The 17017-nt window shown below is 40.7% G+C and overlaps 1 protein-coding gene across 3 annotated transcripts in view; it reads left to right on the top strand.

The window, feature by feature from the left end:
* The window catches only part of LOC126260132 (RNA-binding protein Raly-like), a 442780-nt gene that overhangs the window by 375739 nt on the left and 50024 nt on the right, over positions 1-17017 (top strand). For all 3 annotated transcript variants that reach the window (XM_049957378.1, XM_049957377.1, XM_049957379.1), the window contains exon 5: positions 8931-8948. In XM_049957378.1, the coding sequence (XP_049813335.1) occupies positions 8931-8948 (18 nt within the window). The remainder of the gene's footprint in view (positions 1-8930; positions 8949-17017) is intronic.

Raw genomic sequence — 17017 nt, forward strand, 5'->3', positions numbered from 1 at the left:
TTATAAATACAAAATCAAATAGGGGTACTGCAGGAGTAGGTTTAATAATGAATAAAAAAATAGGAGTCCTGGTTAGCTACAGCAAACAGCATAGTGAACGCATTATTGTGGCCAAGATAGGCACGAAGCCCACGCCCACTACAGTAGTACAAGTTTATATGCCAATTAGCTCTGAAGATGATGAAGAAATAGATGAAATGTATGACGAGATAAAAGAAATTATTCAGGTAGTGAAGGGAGACGAAAATTTAATAGTCATGGGTGACTGGAATTCGTCAGTAGGAAAAGAGAGAGAAGGAAACGTAGTAGGTGAATATGGATTGGGGGGAAGAAATGAAAGAGGAAGCCGCCTTGTAGAATTTTGCACAGAGCATAACTTAATCATAACTAACACTTGGTTCAAGAATCATAAAAGAAGGTTGTATACCTGGAAGAACCCTGGAGATACTAAAAGGTATCAGATAGATTATATAATGGTAAGACAGAGATTTAGGAACCAGGTTTTAAATTGTAAGACATTTCCAGGGGCAGATGTGGATTCTGACCACAATCTATTGGTTATGAACTGCAGATTGAAACTGAAGAAACTGCAAAAAGGTGGGAATTTAAGGAGATGGGACCTGGATAAACTGAAAGTACCAGAGGTTGTAGAGAGTTTCAGGGAGACAGGAATGGGGGAAAGAAATACAGTAGAAGAAGAATGGGTAGCTCTGAGGAATGAAGTAGTGAAGGCAGCAGACGATCAAGTAGGTAAAAAGACGAGGGCTAATAGAAATCCTTGGGTAACAGAAGAAATACTGAATTTAATTGATAAAAGGAGAAAATATAAAAATGCAGTAAATGAAGTAGGCAAAAAGAAAAACAAACGTCTCAAAAATGAGATCGACAGGAAGTGCAAAATGGCTAAGCAGGGATGGCTAGAGGACAAATGTAAGAATGTAGAGTCTTGTCTCACTAGGGGTAAGATAGATACTGCCTACAGGAAAATTAAAGAGACCTTTGGAGAGAAGAGAACCACTTGTATGAATATCAAGAGCTCAGATGGCAACCCAGTTCTAAGCAAAGAAGGGAAAGCAGAAAGGTGGAAGGAGTATATAGAGGGTTTATACAAGGGCGATGTACTTGAGGACAATATTATGGAAATGGAAGAGGATGTAGATGAAGACGAAATGGGAGATAAGATACTGCGTGAAGAGTTTGACAGAGCACTGAAAGACCTGAGTCGAAACAAGGCCCCGGGAGTAGACAACATTCCATTAGAACTACTGATGGCCTTGGGAGAGCCAGTCATGACAAAACTCTGCCATCTGGTGAGCAAGATGTATGAGACAGGCGAAATACCCTCAGACTTCAAGAAGAATATAATAATTCCAATCCCAAAGAAAGCAGGTGTTGACAGATGTGAAAATTACCGAACTATCAGTTTAATAAGTCACAGCTGCAAAATACTAACGCGAATTCTTTACAGACGAATGGAAAAACTGGTAGAAGCGGACCTCGGGGAAGATCAGTTTGGATTCCGTAGAAATGTTGGAACACGTGTGGCAATACTAAACTTACGACTAATCTTAGAAGAAAGATTAAGAAAAGGCAAACCTACGTTTGTAGCATTTGTAGACTTAGAGAAAGCTTTTGACAATGTTAACTGGAATACTCTCTTTCAAATTCTGAAGGTGGCAAGGGGTAAAATACAGGGAGCGAAAGGCTATTTACAATTTGTACAGAAACCAGATGGCAGTTATAAGAGTCGAGGGGCATGAAAGGGAAGCAGTGGTTGGGAAAGGAGTGAGACAGGGTTGTAGCCTCACCCCGATGTTATTCAATCTGTATATTGAGCAAGCAGTAAAGGAAACAAAAGAAAAATTCGGAGTAGGTATTAAAATTCATGTACAAGAAGTAAAAACTTTCAGGTTCGCCAATGACATTGTAATTCTGTCAGAGACAGCAAAGGACTTGGAAGAGCAGTTGAACGGAATGGACAGTGTCTTGAAAGGAGGATATAAGATGAACATCAACAAAAGCAAAACGAGGATAATGGAATGTATTTAAATTAAATCGGTTGATGCTGAGGGATTTAGATTAGGAAATGAGACACTTAAAGTAGTAAAGGAGTTTTGCTATTTAGGGAGTAAAGTAACTGATGATGGTCGAAGTAGAGAGGATATAAAATGTAGACTGGCAATGGTAAGGAAATCGTTTCTGAAGAAGAGAAATTTGTTAACATCGAGTATAGACTTAAGTGTCAGGAAGTCGTTTCTGAAAGTATTTGTATGGATTGTAGCCGTGTATGGAAATGAAACATGGACGATAACTAGTTTGGACAATAAGAGAATAGAAGCTTTCGAAATGTGGTGCTACAGAAGAATGCTGAAGATAAGGTGGGTAGATCACATAACTAATGAGGAGGTATTGAATAGGATTGGGGAGAAGAGAAGTTTGTGGCACAGCTTGACTAGAAGAAGGGATCGGTTGGTAGGACATGTTTTGAGGCATCAAGGAATCACAAATTTAGCATTGGAGGGCAGCGTGGAGGGTAAAAATCGTAGAGGGAGATCAAGAGATGAATACACTAAGCAGATTCAGAAGGATGTAGGTTGCAGTAAGTACTGGGAAATGAAGAAGCTTGCACAGGATAGAGTAGCATGGAGAGCTGCATCAAACCAGTCTCAGGACTGAAGACCACAACAACAACAACGATATATTAATCTGTAATCAACTGTATTGTTTTTGCAGACTGTTTCAATTGTTCCATCATTATGACTACGTCATCAGAAAAACCTGAAGGGCGTTTGCACACCTTTCTGCGTAGTTCCAATCCTGAAAACTTTAAACACGTTCAGAAATTTTAATTATTTGTGCCACTTTTGTATTATTTTTTACAGTACCCAGTTCAACGTGAGTGCCGAATGTCCCTCTCCCGGTCGAAATCCTGTTTCAATTTCTAGGGGCTCATAGAAACATCCTAGAAATTTCGTTTTGGATTTGGTGTTGGCGTTTCTCTTATAATTCCTAGTAATTTTTAGTGAGCTCTCATTTCTACCAAAATGTTGTTTATATTGATCATTATCGCCAGGGCACAACGCGTTTGCGAGCCTATTACACTTATTCTTGTACGTGAAACAGACGTGTGTTTAAAACAAAATATGGAGCAAACGCTAAAGCCATTGCTTTGTTGTTAGTGGGCACTATAAGCTCAAATTTAAGCATGGACTTACATTCTGTAAGTCTGTCTTATAAGCTTTCCTTACGACAGCACAATGATGGATTTTTACTGTGATATAAAAGTAATACCAGGAAAGTATGTGTCATTCCAGACAGTTATTCAACATTCCCCGTTTTCTAAAAGAATAAAAGTGGTGACTCGCTGAAAATCTATTACATATGAAAAAACTTCTTGCTGTCGTTGCTGTTGTTGTTGTTGTGGTCTTCCTTCAGTCCTGAGACTGGTTTGATGCAGCTCTCCATGCTACTCTATCCTGTGCAAGCTTCTTCATCTCCCAGTACCTACTGCAACCTACATCCTTCTGAATCTGCTTAGTGTATTCAACTCTTGGTCTCCCCCTACGATTTTTACCCTCCACGCTGCCCTCCAATACTAAATTGGTGATCCCTTGATGCCTCAGAACATGTTCTGCCAACCGATCCCTTCTTCTAGTCAAGTTGTGCCACAAACTCCTCTTCTCCCCAATCCTATTCAGTACCTCCTCATTAGTTATGTGATCGACCCATCTAATTTTCAGCATTCTTCTGTAGCACCACATTTCGAAAGCTTCTATTCTCTTCTTGTCCAAACTATTTACCGTCCATGTTTCACTTCCATACATGGCTACACTCCATACAAATACTTTCAGAAATGACTTCCTGACACTTATATCTATACTCGATGTTAACAAATTTCTCTTCTTCAGAAACGCTGTATCAACTCGTAAATTATGCTTAAATTAAGTTCCTACTGGTCTTCTGCACCAAAAAAATGGAGTCCGTTTGCCCAATCATTTTGCTGTCATTGACACGTTACAAACAGATGTATCTTATCCTTACCACTTTCAGGGGATGGAAAATTATGTTATTAGTTGTGACGTATGATGCGTCTGAAAATTCGGTGAATTGTCTCAGAAAATAAAGGAAACAATTGTTTCCTTGAAAGTAATGAGCATCCTCAGAAGAAAAGGAAACGTTTCCTTGAAAGTAATCCGCATTAGCTACAACACTCTTCAGACATCGGTAGTAAAACTATTGGAAACGGTCAGCTAACGCTTCTTGTGGAATCACTCGAAGCGCCGTGGTCACGCACTGTTGGATACCTATTCGCAACGAATGCGTGATTAACTTTCTCGCTCAATGAAAGATGATGGATCTTCAGGACCCCACTTATTCTCCATAATTGACGTGTGCAGATTTTTTTTGTTCACCGGGCTTAATATAGTACTGAGCGTCAAACGTTTCACAGACTTAGATGATCACAGTGCTTCGAGCGATTCTGCAAGAAGCACTTCCTGACAGCTTCCAACAGTATTACAGTTGATGTCAGAAATGTGTTGTGGAGAATGGTGATTACTTTGATCGCCAATAAAGATATGTCGTTTTAACTCTTGTTTCCTTTATTTTCTGAGGCCATTCATCGAATTTCTCAGACGTACCTTATATAAAATCTTGTGTATTTATTGGAAAAAATACAGTTTCATTTACTGAGTCCCAGATAGACTCATACGTAAGGATAGAGAAGATTAACCACTTATCTTCATATCTCGTGAAATATTGAGTCTGAATGCGCGTTTCTGTTGAGAGTTAACGATTTTAAACGGAACAATGTTATGGTCTCAGTTCACTTAATTCTGTTGCCTGTCGAGCCACAGTTCCTAATAGTTTTGTAAACATTTTTCGTGTTATGTAAGTCTGCAGGCTTTGGTGGACGTTGTCACTGAAGTTAAAATCTTCTGGGTTATTAGGCCGCGTGATGTTTCTTCTAAAATGTTCGACTTTTCGACCCCTCTGCTGGGGTCTTCCTCAGGATCTTTTGGTGTCCACTACTCCTAGAACACTGTCAGGGACGAGTGTCGCGTCCTCTTATGAAGGGGAGTTTTTTGGCGTTCGTGGCGTAGTGATGGTATTGGTTAAAATTCATATGGCTACCATTGGTGGGTCATAGTCATAGTCATAGGCTAATGCAGAGTAAGGCGCGTTGGTAGCTCATCTCCTGTGGATACCATTGGCGGTCATCGTCATTTAACAGAACGGCACTATTCCACACTTATGCTGGAGAAGGGTAATTGGTTGAAATGCTGGCTTTTGCTATTGGTTGGTCGTCATCAGTGGCTAGATTCGAAACGGTCAGAGCAAGAGAGGGGGAATGTTTACCCAAAATATTATTGTCCACCGAGGTGACTTGCAGCGCGTTGTTTATGCCGCTCACACACCGCGGCCGCTTGTTCACTTCCTTTATGGCGGGGAGCCACGATGCCGGAAGCCTATAGGCGTCCTCTCTACTGAAATTATATGCATTCTTAGAAATTTCAACCTCTTCTCGGATCTTTCTTCTATAAATGTTTGTTTCTTTAGCCAGTACACGTACCTTATTAAAATCGATGTCAGAGCCACAGTGTTCATGATGTTCCGCTACTGCCGATTTTGCACTTTGTTTTAGCCACATGTGCCGTTCGTGTTCCTTAATGCGTACTTTAACAGTTCTTCCCGTTTCGCCTATATATACTTTGCCGCAGCCACATGACACTTGGTGGACGCCTGCATTATGGAGGTAATCAGGTGCATCCGTTTTCCGTAGGAAAAAGTCTTTTATTTTTTTTTTGACTAAAGAAAGATGTCTGAATACCATTTTTCTTTAAAATTCTGCTGATGCGGTCAATGACCCCAGAAACGAACGGTAACCTGACGGAGTGAGAAGGCTGTTACTCGTCATTCTTATTAGCGGTATAAATATTCCGCCTAAAAGCCCTGTCGATTGAATAACTATTTGCCTTCAGTGTCCTCTTTAAAAAATTCAAGTCCGATTCTAAGTTGTCGTCATCGCTGATACGGCAGGCACGTGAAGACAGAGTGTTGAGTACTGCTTGCTTCTGGGCTGGGTGGTGGTGCGAAGTGGCATCTAAATACCTGTTTGTGTTAGTCGGCTTTCTGTACACTCTGTGACCTAGAGTGTTATCAGATCTTCTGTATACCAACACATCTAAGAACGGGAGACCGACCTCACTCTCAACCTCCAAGGTGAATTTTGATTTTGAGGTAAATTCCATTTAAGAAAATGTGGAACGCACGAAGTTCTTCATTGTTGTGTGGCCATATAACGAATGTATCGTCCACATAGCGGAGCCAGCAAGAAGGCTTCAAAGGAGCACTACTTAACGCTTGTTGCTCAAAATGTTCCATAAAAACGCCAGCTGCAATTGGCGAAGTGGGTGAGCACACAGCAAGGCCGTCAGCTTGTTCATACAATTCACCATTGTATTTAAAATAGGTGGAATGAAGACAGAATTCGATTAAGTCACAAACATCTGGAGCAACATTCTCTCTTATGGTCTCCATTGTATCTGATACTGGGACGTTAGTAAATAACGATGTCACATCGCAGCTAACAAGAATGTCACCTGCAGATATCCTCAGTGTGCGTATAATTTCTAAAAAATGTTTCGAATATTTTATAAAAGTATTTGTTTTGCCAACTAGATGTCTCAGTTTGCCAGATAAATGACGTGCTAAAAAATAAGTCGGAGAGTTAATCCCACTGACTATAGGCCTCAAAGGAACCATGTATTTTCGGTAGTCCGTACATTCTGGGTGAGACAAGTATTCGGGTTTTAGATTCCTTGTAATAGAGCTGTCCAGTCTGGAGTCTGATATCAGGTTTTTCAAAAAAATGGCTCTGAGCACTATGGGACTTAACATCTGTGGTCATTAGTCCCCTAGAACTTAGAACTACTTAAACCTAACTAACCTAAGGACATCACATACATCCATGCCCGAGGCAGGATTCGAACCTGCGACCGTAGCGGTCACGCGGTTCCAGACTGAAGCGCCTAGAACCGCACGGCCACACCGGCCGGCTCAGGTTTTTCACTTTCCGAACGATTCTGTTCGTCGGATCGCTTTTTAACTTGCGATACACAGGATCAGCTAGTAGTTGTTCCATGTTCCTGTGATAATCCACAGCGTCCAAAACAACAGTAACATTCCCCTTATCCGATTTTGTTACAACGATGCTTTTGTTTCTTATGAGTTCAATAAGAGATTTCCTTTCCTGCACCGATATGTTGCTTTTCGGAGGTTTCGATTTCCGTAGAACTCTCGACACATCTTGTCTTACTTCTTTGGCCTGCACCTTCGGAAGACGAAACATGGATGCTGCGACGGCACTTAGAATTTCTTCACCAGGTATTCTCTTCGGTGTAGTTGCGAAATTCAGACCTCAACCCAGAACTGAAACAGCTACTTCATCGAGTACTTCTGACGAGAGATTGACCACTACTCGCTTCGGATCCACAGTAGCGTCTTCCTTCTGAACTGTAACCGCTAGCTTCTCGAACTTCTCTTTTTGTTTCATAGTACTGAAATCCGAAAACCTTGTTGAATGATCGAAAGTTATTCTGTACACTTTAACCCAGTCCTGCGGTGAGAGACTTCCCGCCAGTGAAAAATGTGCATCAGTTAAAACGGAGCTAACATAATGCACGTCTCTGCGTATTTGCTGGATTCCTTCACGGAGAAGTGCTTCACTGGCCCTTCGGTAGATTCTCCTGGCTTTCACTGTCTGCACGTGGTGGCTAATTCTGGCGAATGTGGGAATAACATTCTTATCACGGCACCGGGATAGAAAGGCCAAATCACATAGTAATTTACCTCTCCTTCTGCGAAGGTGCTCCAGGAACCCTTCCTCTGCATTAGCCTATGACTATGGCCCACCAATGGTAGTCATATGAATTTTAACCAATACTATCACTACTCCAGCACGAACGCCAGAAAACTCCCCTTTTATAAGTGGACGCGACACTCGTCTCTGTTCTAGCAGTAGTGGACACCAAAAGATCCTGAGGAAGATCCCAGCAGAGGGGTCGAAACGTCAAACATTTTAGAACAAACATGACGCGGCCTAATAACCCAGAAGATTTTAACTTCAATTTTCGGGTTACTTGTAGGTAGCGGAAGATAAGAGGAATTTATATTTTTATACATCTTTTACCCCACTTACCGTTAAAGCTATTTCAAGAAAATATGTAAATTCCGTTGATTCATTTGCACATATCTGTCAATACAAAATACTCTAAATGTTCGTATTCGTCTTTTAGGGATTACTCCTCAGGTAATTATACTTGGTACCAACAACCATTATTTATTTTTACGTCACTTTGTGGTTAGAATTTGATCTTTATGTACAATGACGGCTCTAGCCACACCTTTCCTTACACTATGTTGTCTTAGATGTCCATTTTGGTTTGAATTGTTAACGGTATTCAAGGATATATTTCACTTTGCGTGACAGGAAGTTCTGTAACATTGTCCAATATTAAGCTTGTTGAGTAACGAGAAAATTTCTTGAGGTAACTGTAGACCATATTGAATCAGGAATGAAGCTAAGTTCAGTGTAGTGAAAGATAATTTTGTGTAACTAATACCAAACCAGAACCCCCATACATTGTTAAAAAGTGGGTTTGTAGAAAGTTTGGTGGTTTTTCTTTATGTAACATATAAGTTTAGCTGCAGTAATAAGAAACATACTAAACCCAAATCAAAAACTTCCTAAATTTAAGGACATGTTGATATTGTATTTTTTAATACTGTACCATTTTCCTGAAAGCAGAATATGCTTTACATGAAAATATTCTTGTTGCTCAGTATAAGTAAAATTTTATTGATTTATAATAAGTAGCATAACGCATTGCTACACTTATCTAATAAAAGCCATTTCTTTCTTTTTCCAGGGACTACTACTACGACAGGTAAGAATAACGAGGGCTATGGCACATCTGTGACCAATGAAAGTTAGGTATAAAAAGAAAGGTAATATGTCAGTAAATACAATTCTTGGTATAGTTATTACGTAGCATTTATCCAAGTACAGGCTACTCCATTTCAAGTTGAATAAAAAGAGAGAAAATTTGCATTATATTTTTTAAAATAATAATTTAATAATTATTATTTTAAATTAAAAATTACCATTATTATTATGGATAATAATTATTATATAAACTTATAGTAATAAACAGTAATAAATAGTAATTTAATAATTTTTATATGTGGCGGTTTTTGTAAAAGAAAACAACTTTCGTAAAGTTTTCTCTTAAATATTTACTAGTTTTCGAGTTAAAATCCTGTAAATTTCGCGTTATTTTCCGAACACGGCAATTTATCTGCCGTTTATCTGAAGAACCATATTGTTGTTGATGGAAGTATATAACGATAATTTAACAATAATTAACGCAATTTATAAAACTCTTTTATTAATGCACTAGCTGCAAAGACTTGCGTCGCGTGGTCTTTGTTTTCATTTGTTTTTTGAATACATTCCAAATCACTCATAAGCATTTGAGAAATTCATGAAAATAAACATTCAAAAAGTCTTAAAAATATTAGTGTTTCCCGTCAAAAACTTTCTAGAATGCTAAAAAATACTTGTAAGTGCTCTTGAACCCACTTAATTATTCAACAGTAACCTAATTTGAAATAAAGTATACTGTCGTCCTTTTTTATAGAAAACTGAGAAAATTCGAAAACTTTCTAGAATATCCTAAAACATTCTGGAACATTCCAAGATATTCGTAAATAGTGTTCCAGAACGTTAAATAAAAGTCTGAAAATTTGGCAATGTTATGATATGGCACTAAGGCAGCCTTCTCATTTAGTCGAAAACACAGGACTGAAGTGACGTTCTAACTGCTCATGGAAGTGACGTTCTTAATTGCTCATGGAAGTAGCACAAAGTGATGTCATTTCAAAGCAAACATTCTACACTCGCATATTTTGTAGAAACAATTTTGATTCCGGAGGTTCTCTCAGTCAAGTTATAATTCTGGCAGAGGCATCTTTAGTGGTGCTAACATGTAGGGAGGAGTGAGTGCATTATGATGTCAGTAGGAGCACATGTCCGAAAACGTACTATTTCCGTTCTATGACGGTTTCAATTCAGACGTTTAGCTGATCCACATCTGCTTGAGGGATCAAATTAGGTGTAACGCAGGACAATTACTAGGTCACAATTCGAGAGGAAACATCTATTTATCATTTAGACACATTTGTGTTATCACTTAAACATTACGTGCTTACATTATTCCAAAACAAAAAAGATCCCAGCGTACTGTACACACAGAACAGTTGTGATACATTGCAACAGCGGCTCGATGTGGCGACGACCGTTAGAGACATTGTTCCTACGAAGCATGTGCTGGTACACACTTTCCATCCCACCTGGTGTCCCTCCAGTTTATAGTGCAGCGGCTAGAAGTCGTGTCAGCATGTCTGTACGGGAGTCTCGTTGCAAGGCAGACGTTGACATAACGTGACCGCATGACGTAGTCTACAAGTCCTAGAAGTCTGAAACGGGAGTCTCTGCATAACCTATAGATTGTGCAGGAAAACAATTTTCATAAAGATCAAATTTACATGGGCTTCAACCTTTTTTATCACACATTCACGTCATTTTTAATTTTTATGTAGCCCCTTATCTGAAACATGGAAAAATTATTCAGTAATAAATACACTGGTGTCTAAAATAAAAGCAGCAATCTGCTATTTCCCGGTCCTGAGTCTAATTCACGATATAATCAGACAAACTGTCTGGTATTATCTTGACCACACGAACACCTCTTCATGAAATTGTACGGGTGAATCAGCAAGATTTAACTGCTGTCAGGTATCGTGAGGAGATCGTGGGATCTCATGCGCGAGATGATGTTGCGAGATGATGTAGTCCCAGACTTAGTGCCTCGACCTCATAGAGCACGGCTGGTTGATGTTTCTTTGGTAACGGAAGATTGTGCACGCATAGCGTGGCCTGCGGGCTCCCCGGATTTGAATCTCATAGAGAATGTCTGGGATACACTAGGGAGACGGGTTGCATCAAGTCAGCATCCACCAGCCAGTCTTCAAGACTTGTGAGTAGCTCTGGAGGAAGAATAGGTGTTATTGCCTCAAAATGGGAGCGATGACATTATTCACACCATGTTCCGACGTTGTCAGGCCTGTGTTGGTGCCAGTGGTGGTCAGACCCCATATTGAGCACATTAGTCAGTTGCCAGAATGTCTGTGCAAATCCGTTGTCTACCGTTATGCATGTTGCAGTTGATTACGTTTCTTATTCTTTACCTTTTTTCTACTTTAATATCACCTGTTTACACTGTTTTGTGACCAAATAAATGCAACCTTGCAAAAAATTTCCATTTGTTGCTTTAATTTTGGACGCCAGTGTATTTAAGTTCACGCTGTACTTAGGTTGCGATGGGCAATGGCCTCGTCATGATTCATGGATGTTTCTATTTAATTTTTATTTTTTTTCTGGAGCCCTCCGTTGAATATATCATAAATAGTTCACTAATACTTTTTCAAAATCAAATGCTAAAGAATTTGGCATAATTTTCATTGCCTTTAGAATTGTGTAGTTCCAATCGGGCACCGTACAGTGTTTGTATCTCGGTATGAAATCCACGCTGTCATTTGTTCATCCATAACGTGAGTGAAGAGTACGCATTCGAGAAGAGAGACCACGCGATTTTAGTGAAACTGTTTTATGTGAAGGGCAGCAAGAGAGAGTATCACCGACTAAAAAGTTTGAGGGGAGGCCCGAGTTCATTAAGTGGTTTAAAGAAGATGATAATGAAACTGGAAAACACTGGTGAGCTTGACGTGGCACATGGAAGAGGAGGGCGTCCTGTTCCAGTGGAACTTAGTGTCAGGGTTGCCGCAGCTGTAACTGACCATTCATCACGTGCACCGCGTAATGCTAGCGCTCGTGCATTGTCACGCGACTTGTCCACGTCATGGTCAACAATGCGGAAAGCTTTCCTGTCTGTTTTATACTGTTGGAGTCACGAAAGATGGCGGTCGAGTTTTAGCCTTCTTCTGCGCACCTACGTCATACTCAGACAGCCAATGAGCGTTCACTAGTGTTGTGACCGCTCTGCTGTGAATGGCGTAGCTAATGCGAACATTAAACGTGATCGTGAGCGAGCTGTTTAGTGAATTTCGATGCCAATTTGTAGCGACTTGTCATCGCTGATTGTAGTGGTAAGTGATAAATTCTGCAGAAGCAAGCGAGAGACGTACTTTGCAGGGTATACGGCTTCTTCGAGCAGAAAGCACAGGCAAGCGCTTACCTGTCGCTTGAAATTGTCAACATCTACATCTGCATGGGTACTCTGCAAATCACATTTAAGTGTCTGGCAGAGGGTTCATCGAACCACCTTCACAGTTCTCCTTTATTCCAATCTCGTATAGCGCGCGGAAAGAATGAACCCCTACATCTTTCCGTACGAGCTCTGATTTCCCTTATTTTATCGTGGTGATCGTTCCTCCCTATGTAGGTCGGTGTCGACAAAATACTTTCGCATTCGGAGGAGAAAATTGGTGATTGGAATTTCGTGCGAAGATACCGTCGCAACGAAACGCGCCTTTGTTTTAATGATTTCCAGCCCAAATCCTGCATCATTTCTGTGACATTCTCTCCCATATTTCGCGATAATACAAAACGTGCTGCCTTCTTTGAACTTTTTCGATGCACTCCGTCAGTCCTATCTGGTAAGGATCCCACACCGCTCAGCAGTATTCTAAAGAGGCCGGACGAGAGTAGTGTAGGCAGTCTCCTTAGTAGGTCTGTTACATTTTCTAAATGTCCTGCCATTAAAACGCAGCCTTTGGTTAGCCTTCCCCCAACATTTTCTGTGTGGTCTCTCCAGTTTACGTTGTTCGTAAATGTAATTCCTAGGTATTTAGCTGAATTTACGGCTTTTAGATTAGACTGATTTATCCTGTAACCGAAGTTTAACGAGTTCCTTTTAGCACTCATGTGGATGACCTCACACGTTTCGTCATTTAGGGTCAACTGCCACTTTTCGCACCATTCAGATATTTTTTCTAAATCGTTTTTCAGTTTGTTTTGATCTTCTGCTGACTTTATTATTCGACAAACGACAGCGTCATCTGCAAGTAACCGAAGACGGCTGCTCAGATTGTCTCCCAAATCGTTTATATAGATAAGGAACAGCAAAGAGCCTATAACAATACCTTGGGGAAAGCCAGAAATCACTTCTGTTTTACTCGATGACTTTCTGTCAATTACTACGAACTGTGACCTCTCTGACAGGAAATCACAAATCCAGTCACATAACTGAGACGATATTCGATAAGCACGCAATTTCACTGCGAGCCGCTTGTGTGGTACAGTGTTAAAAGCCTTCCGGAAATTCAGGAATACGGAATCGACCTGAAATCCCTTGTCAATGGCACTCAGCACTTCATGTGAATAAAGAGCTAGTTGTGTTTCCCAGGTTGACTGTGTGTCAATAGACCGTTTCATTCGAGGTAATTCGTAATGTTAGAACACAATATATGTTCTAAAATCCTGCTGCATATCGACGTTAACGATATGGGCCTGTAATTTAGTGGATTACTCCTACTACCGTTCTTGAATATTGGTGTGACCTGTGCAACTTTTCAGTCTTTGGGTACGGATCTTTCGTCGAGCGAACGATTGTATATGATTGTTAAGTATGGAGCTAAACATCAGCATACTCCGAAAGGAACCTAACTGGTATACAGTCTGAACCAGAAGTCTTGCTTTTATTAAGTGATTTGAGTTGCTTGACTACTCCGAGGATATTTACTTCTACGTTACTCACGTTGGCAGCTGTTCGAATTCTGGAATATTTACTTCGTCTCGCTCTGTGAAGGTATTTCGGAATGCTGTGTTTAGTAACGCTGATTTGGCAGCACTTTCTTCGATAGTATCTCCATTTTTATCGCGCAGAAAAGGCATTGGTTGTTTCTTGCCTCTAACATACTTCACATACGACCAGACTCTGTTTGCATTTTCTGCCACGTTTCGAGACAGTTTCGTTGTGGAAACTGTGGTAGGCGTCTCGCATGCAATGCAATCCGCGTCCGTGCCTACGTTCGTGGATCGGCCTATAGTCGTACAAGATACAGATGATGCAGAAACTGAAATCCCATGAATCGCAGAAAACTCTTCGGTTTTGGCACGGGCCGAAGTTGATGACATTTGGCCAGGCAATATTCTGTGGAGTGACGAGACACGTTTTACACAACAGGGTGCAATGAACACACTGAACTGCCGAATTTCGTGTTCTTTTAAACCGCATGGGATTGTAGACGAAGGGCGACTCCACTCATAGTACGTGACTGTGACGTGTTGACTCACAAGCACCTTTATTCTCAGTTCGTCCTTCTTTGAAGAAAATACACGCAGGGATCCTGTCAGGTGTATCGTGACAACTGCACGTTATCGAGACCTCCTTGTGCATCATGTGATTCCTGCTTTGGAAGAGGACAACTGTGTGGAAACCACTGTTTTCATACAAGATGGAGCAGCATCTCATGTCGCTCACAAAGTGAAAGATCTGCTTAATGTACCCTCCTACAAATCTGTTGTCTCCAGAGATTTCCCAGATGCATGGTCTGCAATATCATCTGACTCTTGTCTCTGGGGATATCTAAAAGAACGTGTTTACCAGGGACACGTTCAATCCCTACCTGATCTGAAGGACATCATGGAGGAACACGATGGTCATACTCCACCGGAACTGCTGCTAGCAACTGTTGATCACGTCGTTTTTCGGAAGCTAACGTCTTCGGTGTTCATATTGAACAAACTGTGTAAACCGCTGTTTATGATAACTTAACATTATGCCTTGTTTTACCCTTCCTTCCCATGTCCCGTTCATAATCCATTACATATGCAAACATTTCTATGTGTCTTCCTTGCATTCGCAGCGCCAGAATTGCACCTGGTAGCCAAAAGTAGAATTACTTTTTTGTGTAAATTGGCTCCGCATTATAATATCCACCAAGGTTCACTGCCGTACTATAATCGCGTCCTACGATGGGCTTGTGTAAGTAGATGCTCTGTAGTTACAACCACCTGGTGTTTGTAATTTACCATCTAACAGCTATGTTAGCGATTTCAAACGCAAAATATCTAGCTACAATGCTTCCACTGATAAGTATTTTCGACTTCTCAGTTGTTCCTAGGAAGACAAATATCGTTGTATTCATGTGAGACAGTTGAACAACAAAAACAAAACAAAAAGCAGAAAAGCTAACTGAGTGAAACATGTGAAGTGAATTACGTGCGCATTATTGTGAAAATTTTTATTTATTTCCAGATATGATGTAAATGTTTCAGATTTTAGTAGAGTGGTTCAATAAGTAATGCCCCACGTTTTTTCTCAGAACATATTTACTGTCAAGAGTCAGAATTTGGTGACAATATAAATCAACATGTCTTATCCAGGTCGCATTTTTCTACGTAGTCTCCATCACGTTCTGTGACCGTACGCCAACGTTATGGAAGAGCATCTATTCCCTGCTGGTAAAAGCTCTTATCGTGTAGGCGTAGCCATGTTTTCGCTGACACTCTCGTCATCTTCAGAGTGTGTTCCCCATAGAAAATCTTTTAGGGGCGCAAAGAGATGGAAGTCCGAGGTCGCCAGGACTGGACCTTAGGGTGGATGAGGCAATGATGTACAAACCAATTTGGTTCTCAGACTTCCTGGCCGACAACTGTAGAGCCAGATGTCGAGTTGTGATGCACCGGTCTGCACGAATAATGGCATCCGTATGATTTAGCGTATGTGGAGCAGTGGCTTTGACGGGACTTCCCGAGCGTGGTTGATCATGGAGCTCTGTTTTTGACTTTCCTGGGGCTATAACTTTCTTTACCCAACGCCCAACTATACTCCTATCAATTGCAGCATCGCCATACACTGGACACAAACGTTTATGGAAGTTCATTGCGCTTTTTTTTCTGCACACAAGAATTAAATAACAGAACCCTGCTTGTAATGTGAGTCGTATGTGGACCCCATTTTGACGCTGTACTACGGCTCTCCCATCTACCAGAACGGCTCGAAACTTCACCGGCGCACAGAACAAACATCAAATGTGAAGCACCAACGAGGACGTTTGTCTGTGTATATTAATGGCGTTTAAAAAAAAAAGTGGGGCAGTACTTATTGAACGATCTCTTATATGATCTTGAAGTGAGTGCAAAATCGATATACAGTTTTCATGAGCTGTAAATTATTTCACTTCCCTTAAAGCAGAGCGAGTAGTGGAGATTTCTTGCGTAATATTTCATCAGATTTCCTAACTGTGAGTAAGTATCCCTCCTGACCACAACCTACGAATATCGTTCGTATTACAGAAACAGATTTTCGTGGGACTGGGTTCAACTTTCAGAAAACGAGTGTGTCCTACTTGTCTTAGAAGAAATGTGATAGTTATCGTGAATGCCCCAAACCATTACGAATGCGGCAACATTATTGTTACAGGAACGACGATTATGAATTTGTTTCGTAGAAATTACTTGGTATGGTTTGTATAAAGCAATCAAGTAACGTAATTGAGTTAAATTCCCAAATGAAGCACGTAGTGTTACTTATTTTGTGAAAATTAATTACTGTAACTTTTGAATGCAGTTATGCTTTCTACAGTGACAAGCAACTGTTGCAGAGTTCTCTGTTCGGCGTCGTGCAGCCCTCGTTGAGATATATTAATTCGTTGTAAGCTCTGAAATAGTCTACATCAAGCCAAAGCATATGACTCAGCGATAAAAAATAAACTACAGCGTGCTAATCCGAGCTGTCTTGCTGTAGGATAACTGTTTTTACACCTAACAACTTCCGACAGGGTTTCCCACTTCGCTTTCGGTGACAATATTTTTCCTCGTGATGCCAGGCGCGCTCTCTGTAGCGTCATTACATCTCGCAAAACACGTGGCGCCCCAAGATGGGAATCAGATGCCCAGACGTAGAGAGAGCGGATGACATTTATGTGTGAG

Source organism: Schistocerca nitens, chromosome 5, assembly GCF_023898315.1.
Source record: "Schistocerca nitens isolate TAMUIC-IGC-003100 chromosome 5, iqSchNite1.1, whole genome shotgun sequence".
NCBI lineage: Eukaryota > Metazoa > Arthropoda > Insecta > Orthoptera > Acrididae > Schistocerca > Schistocerca nitens.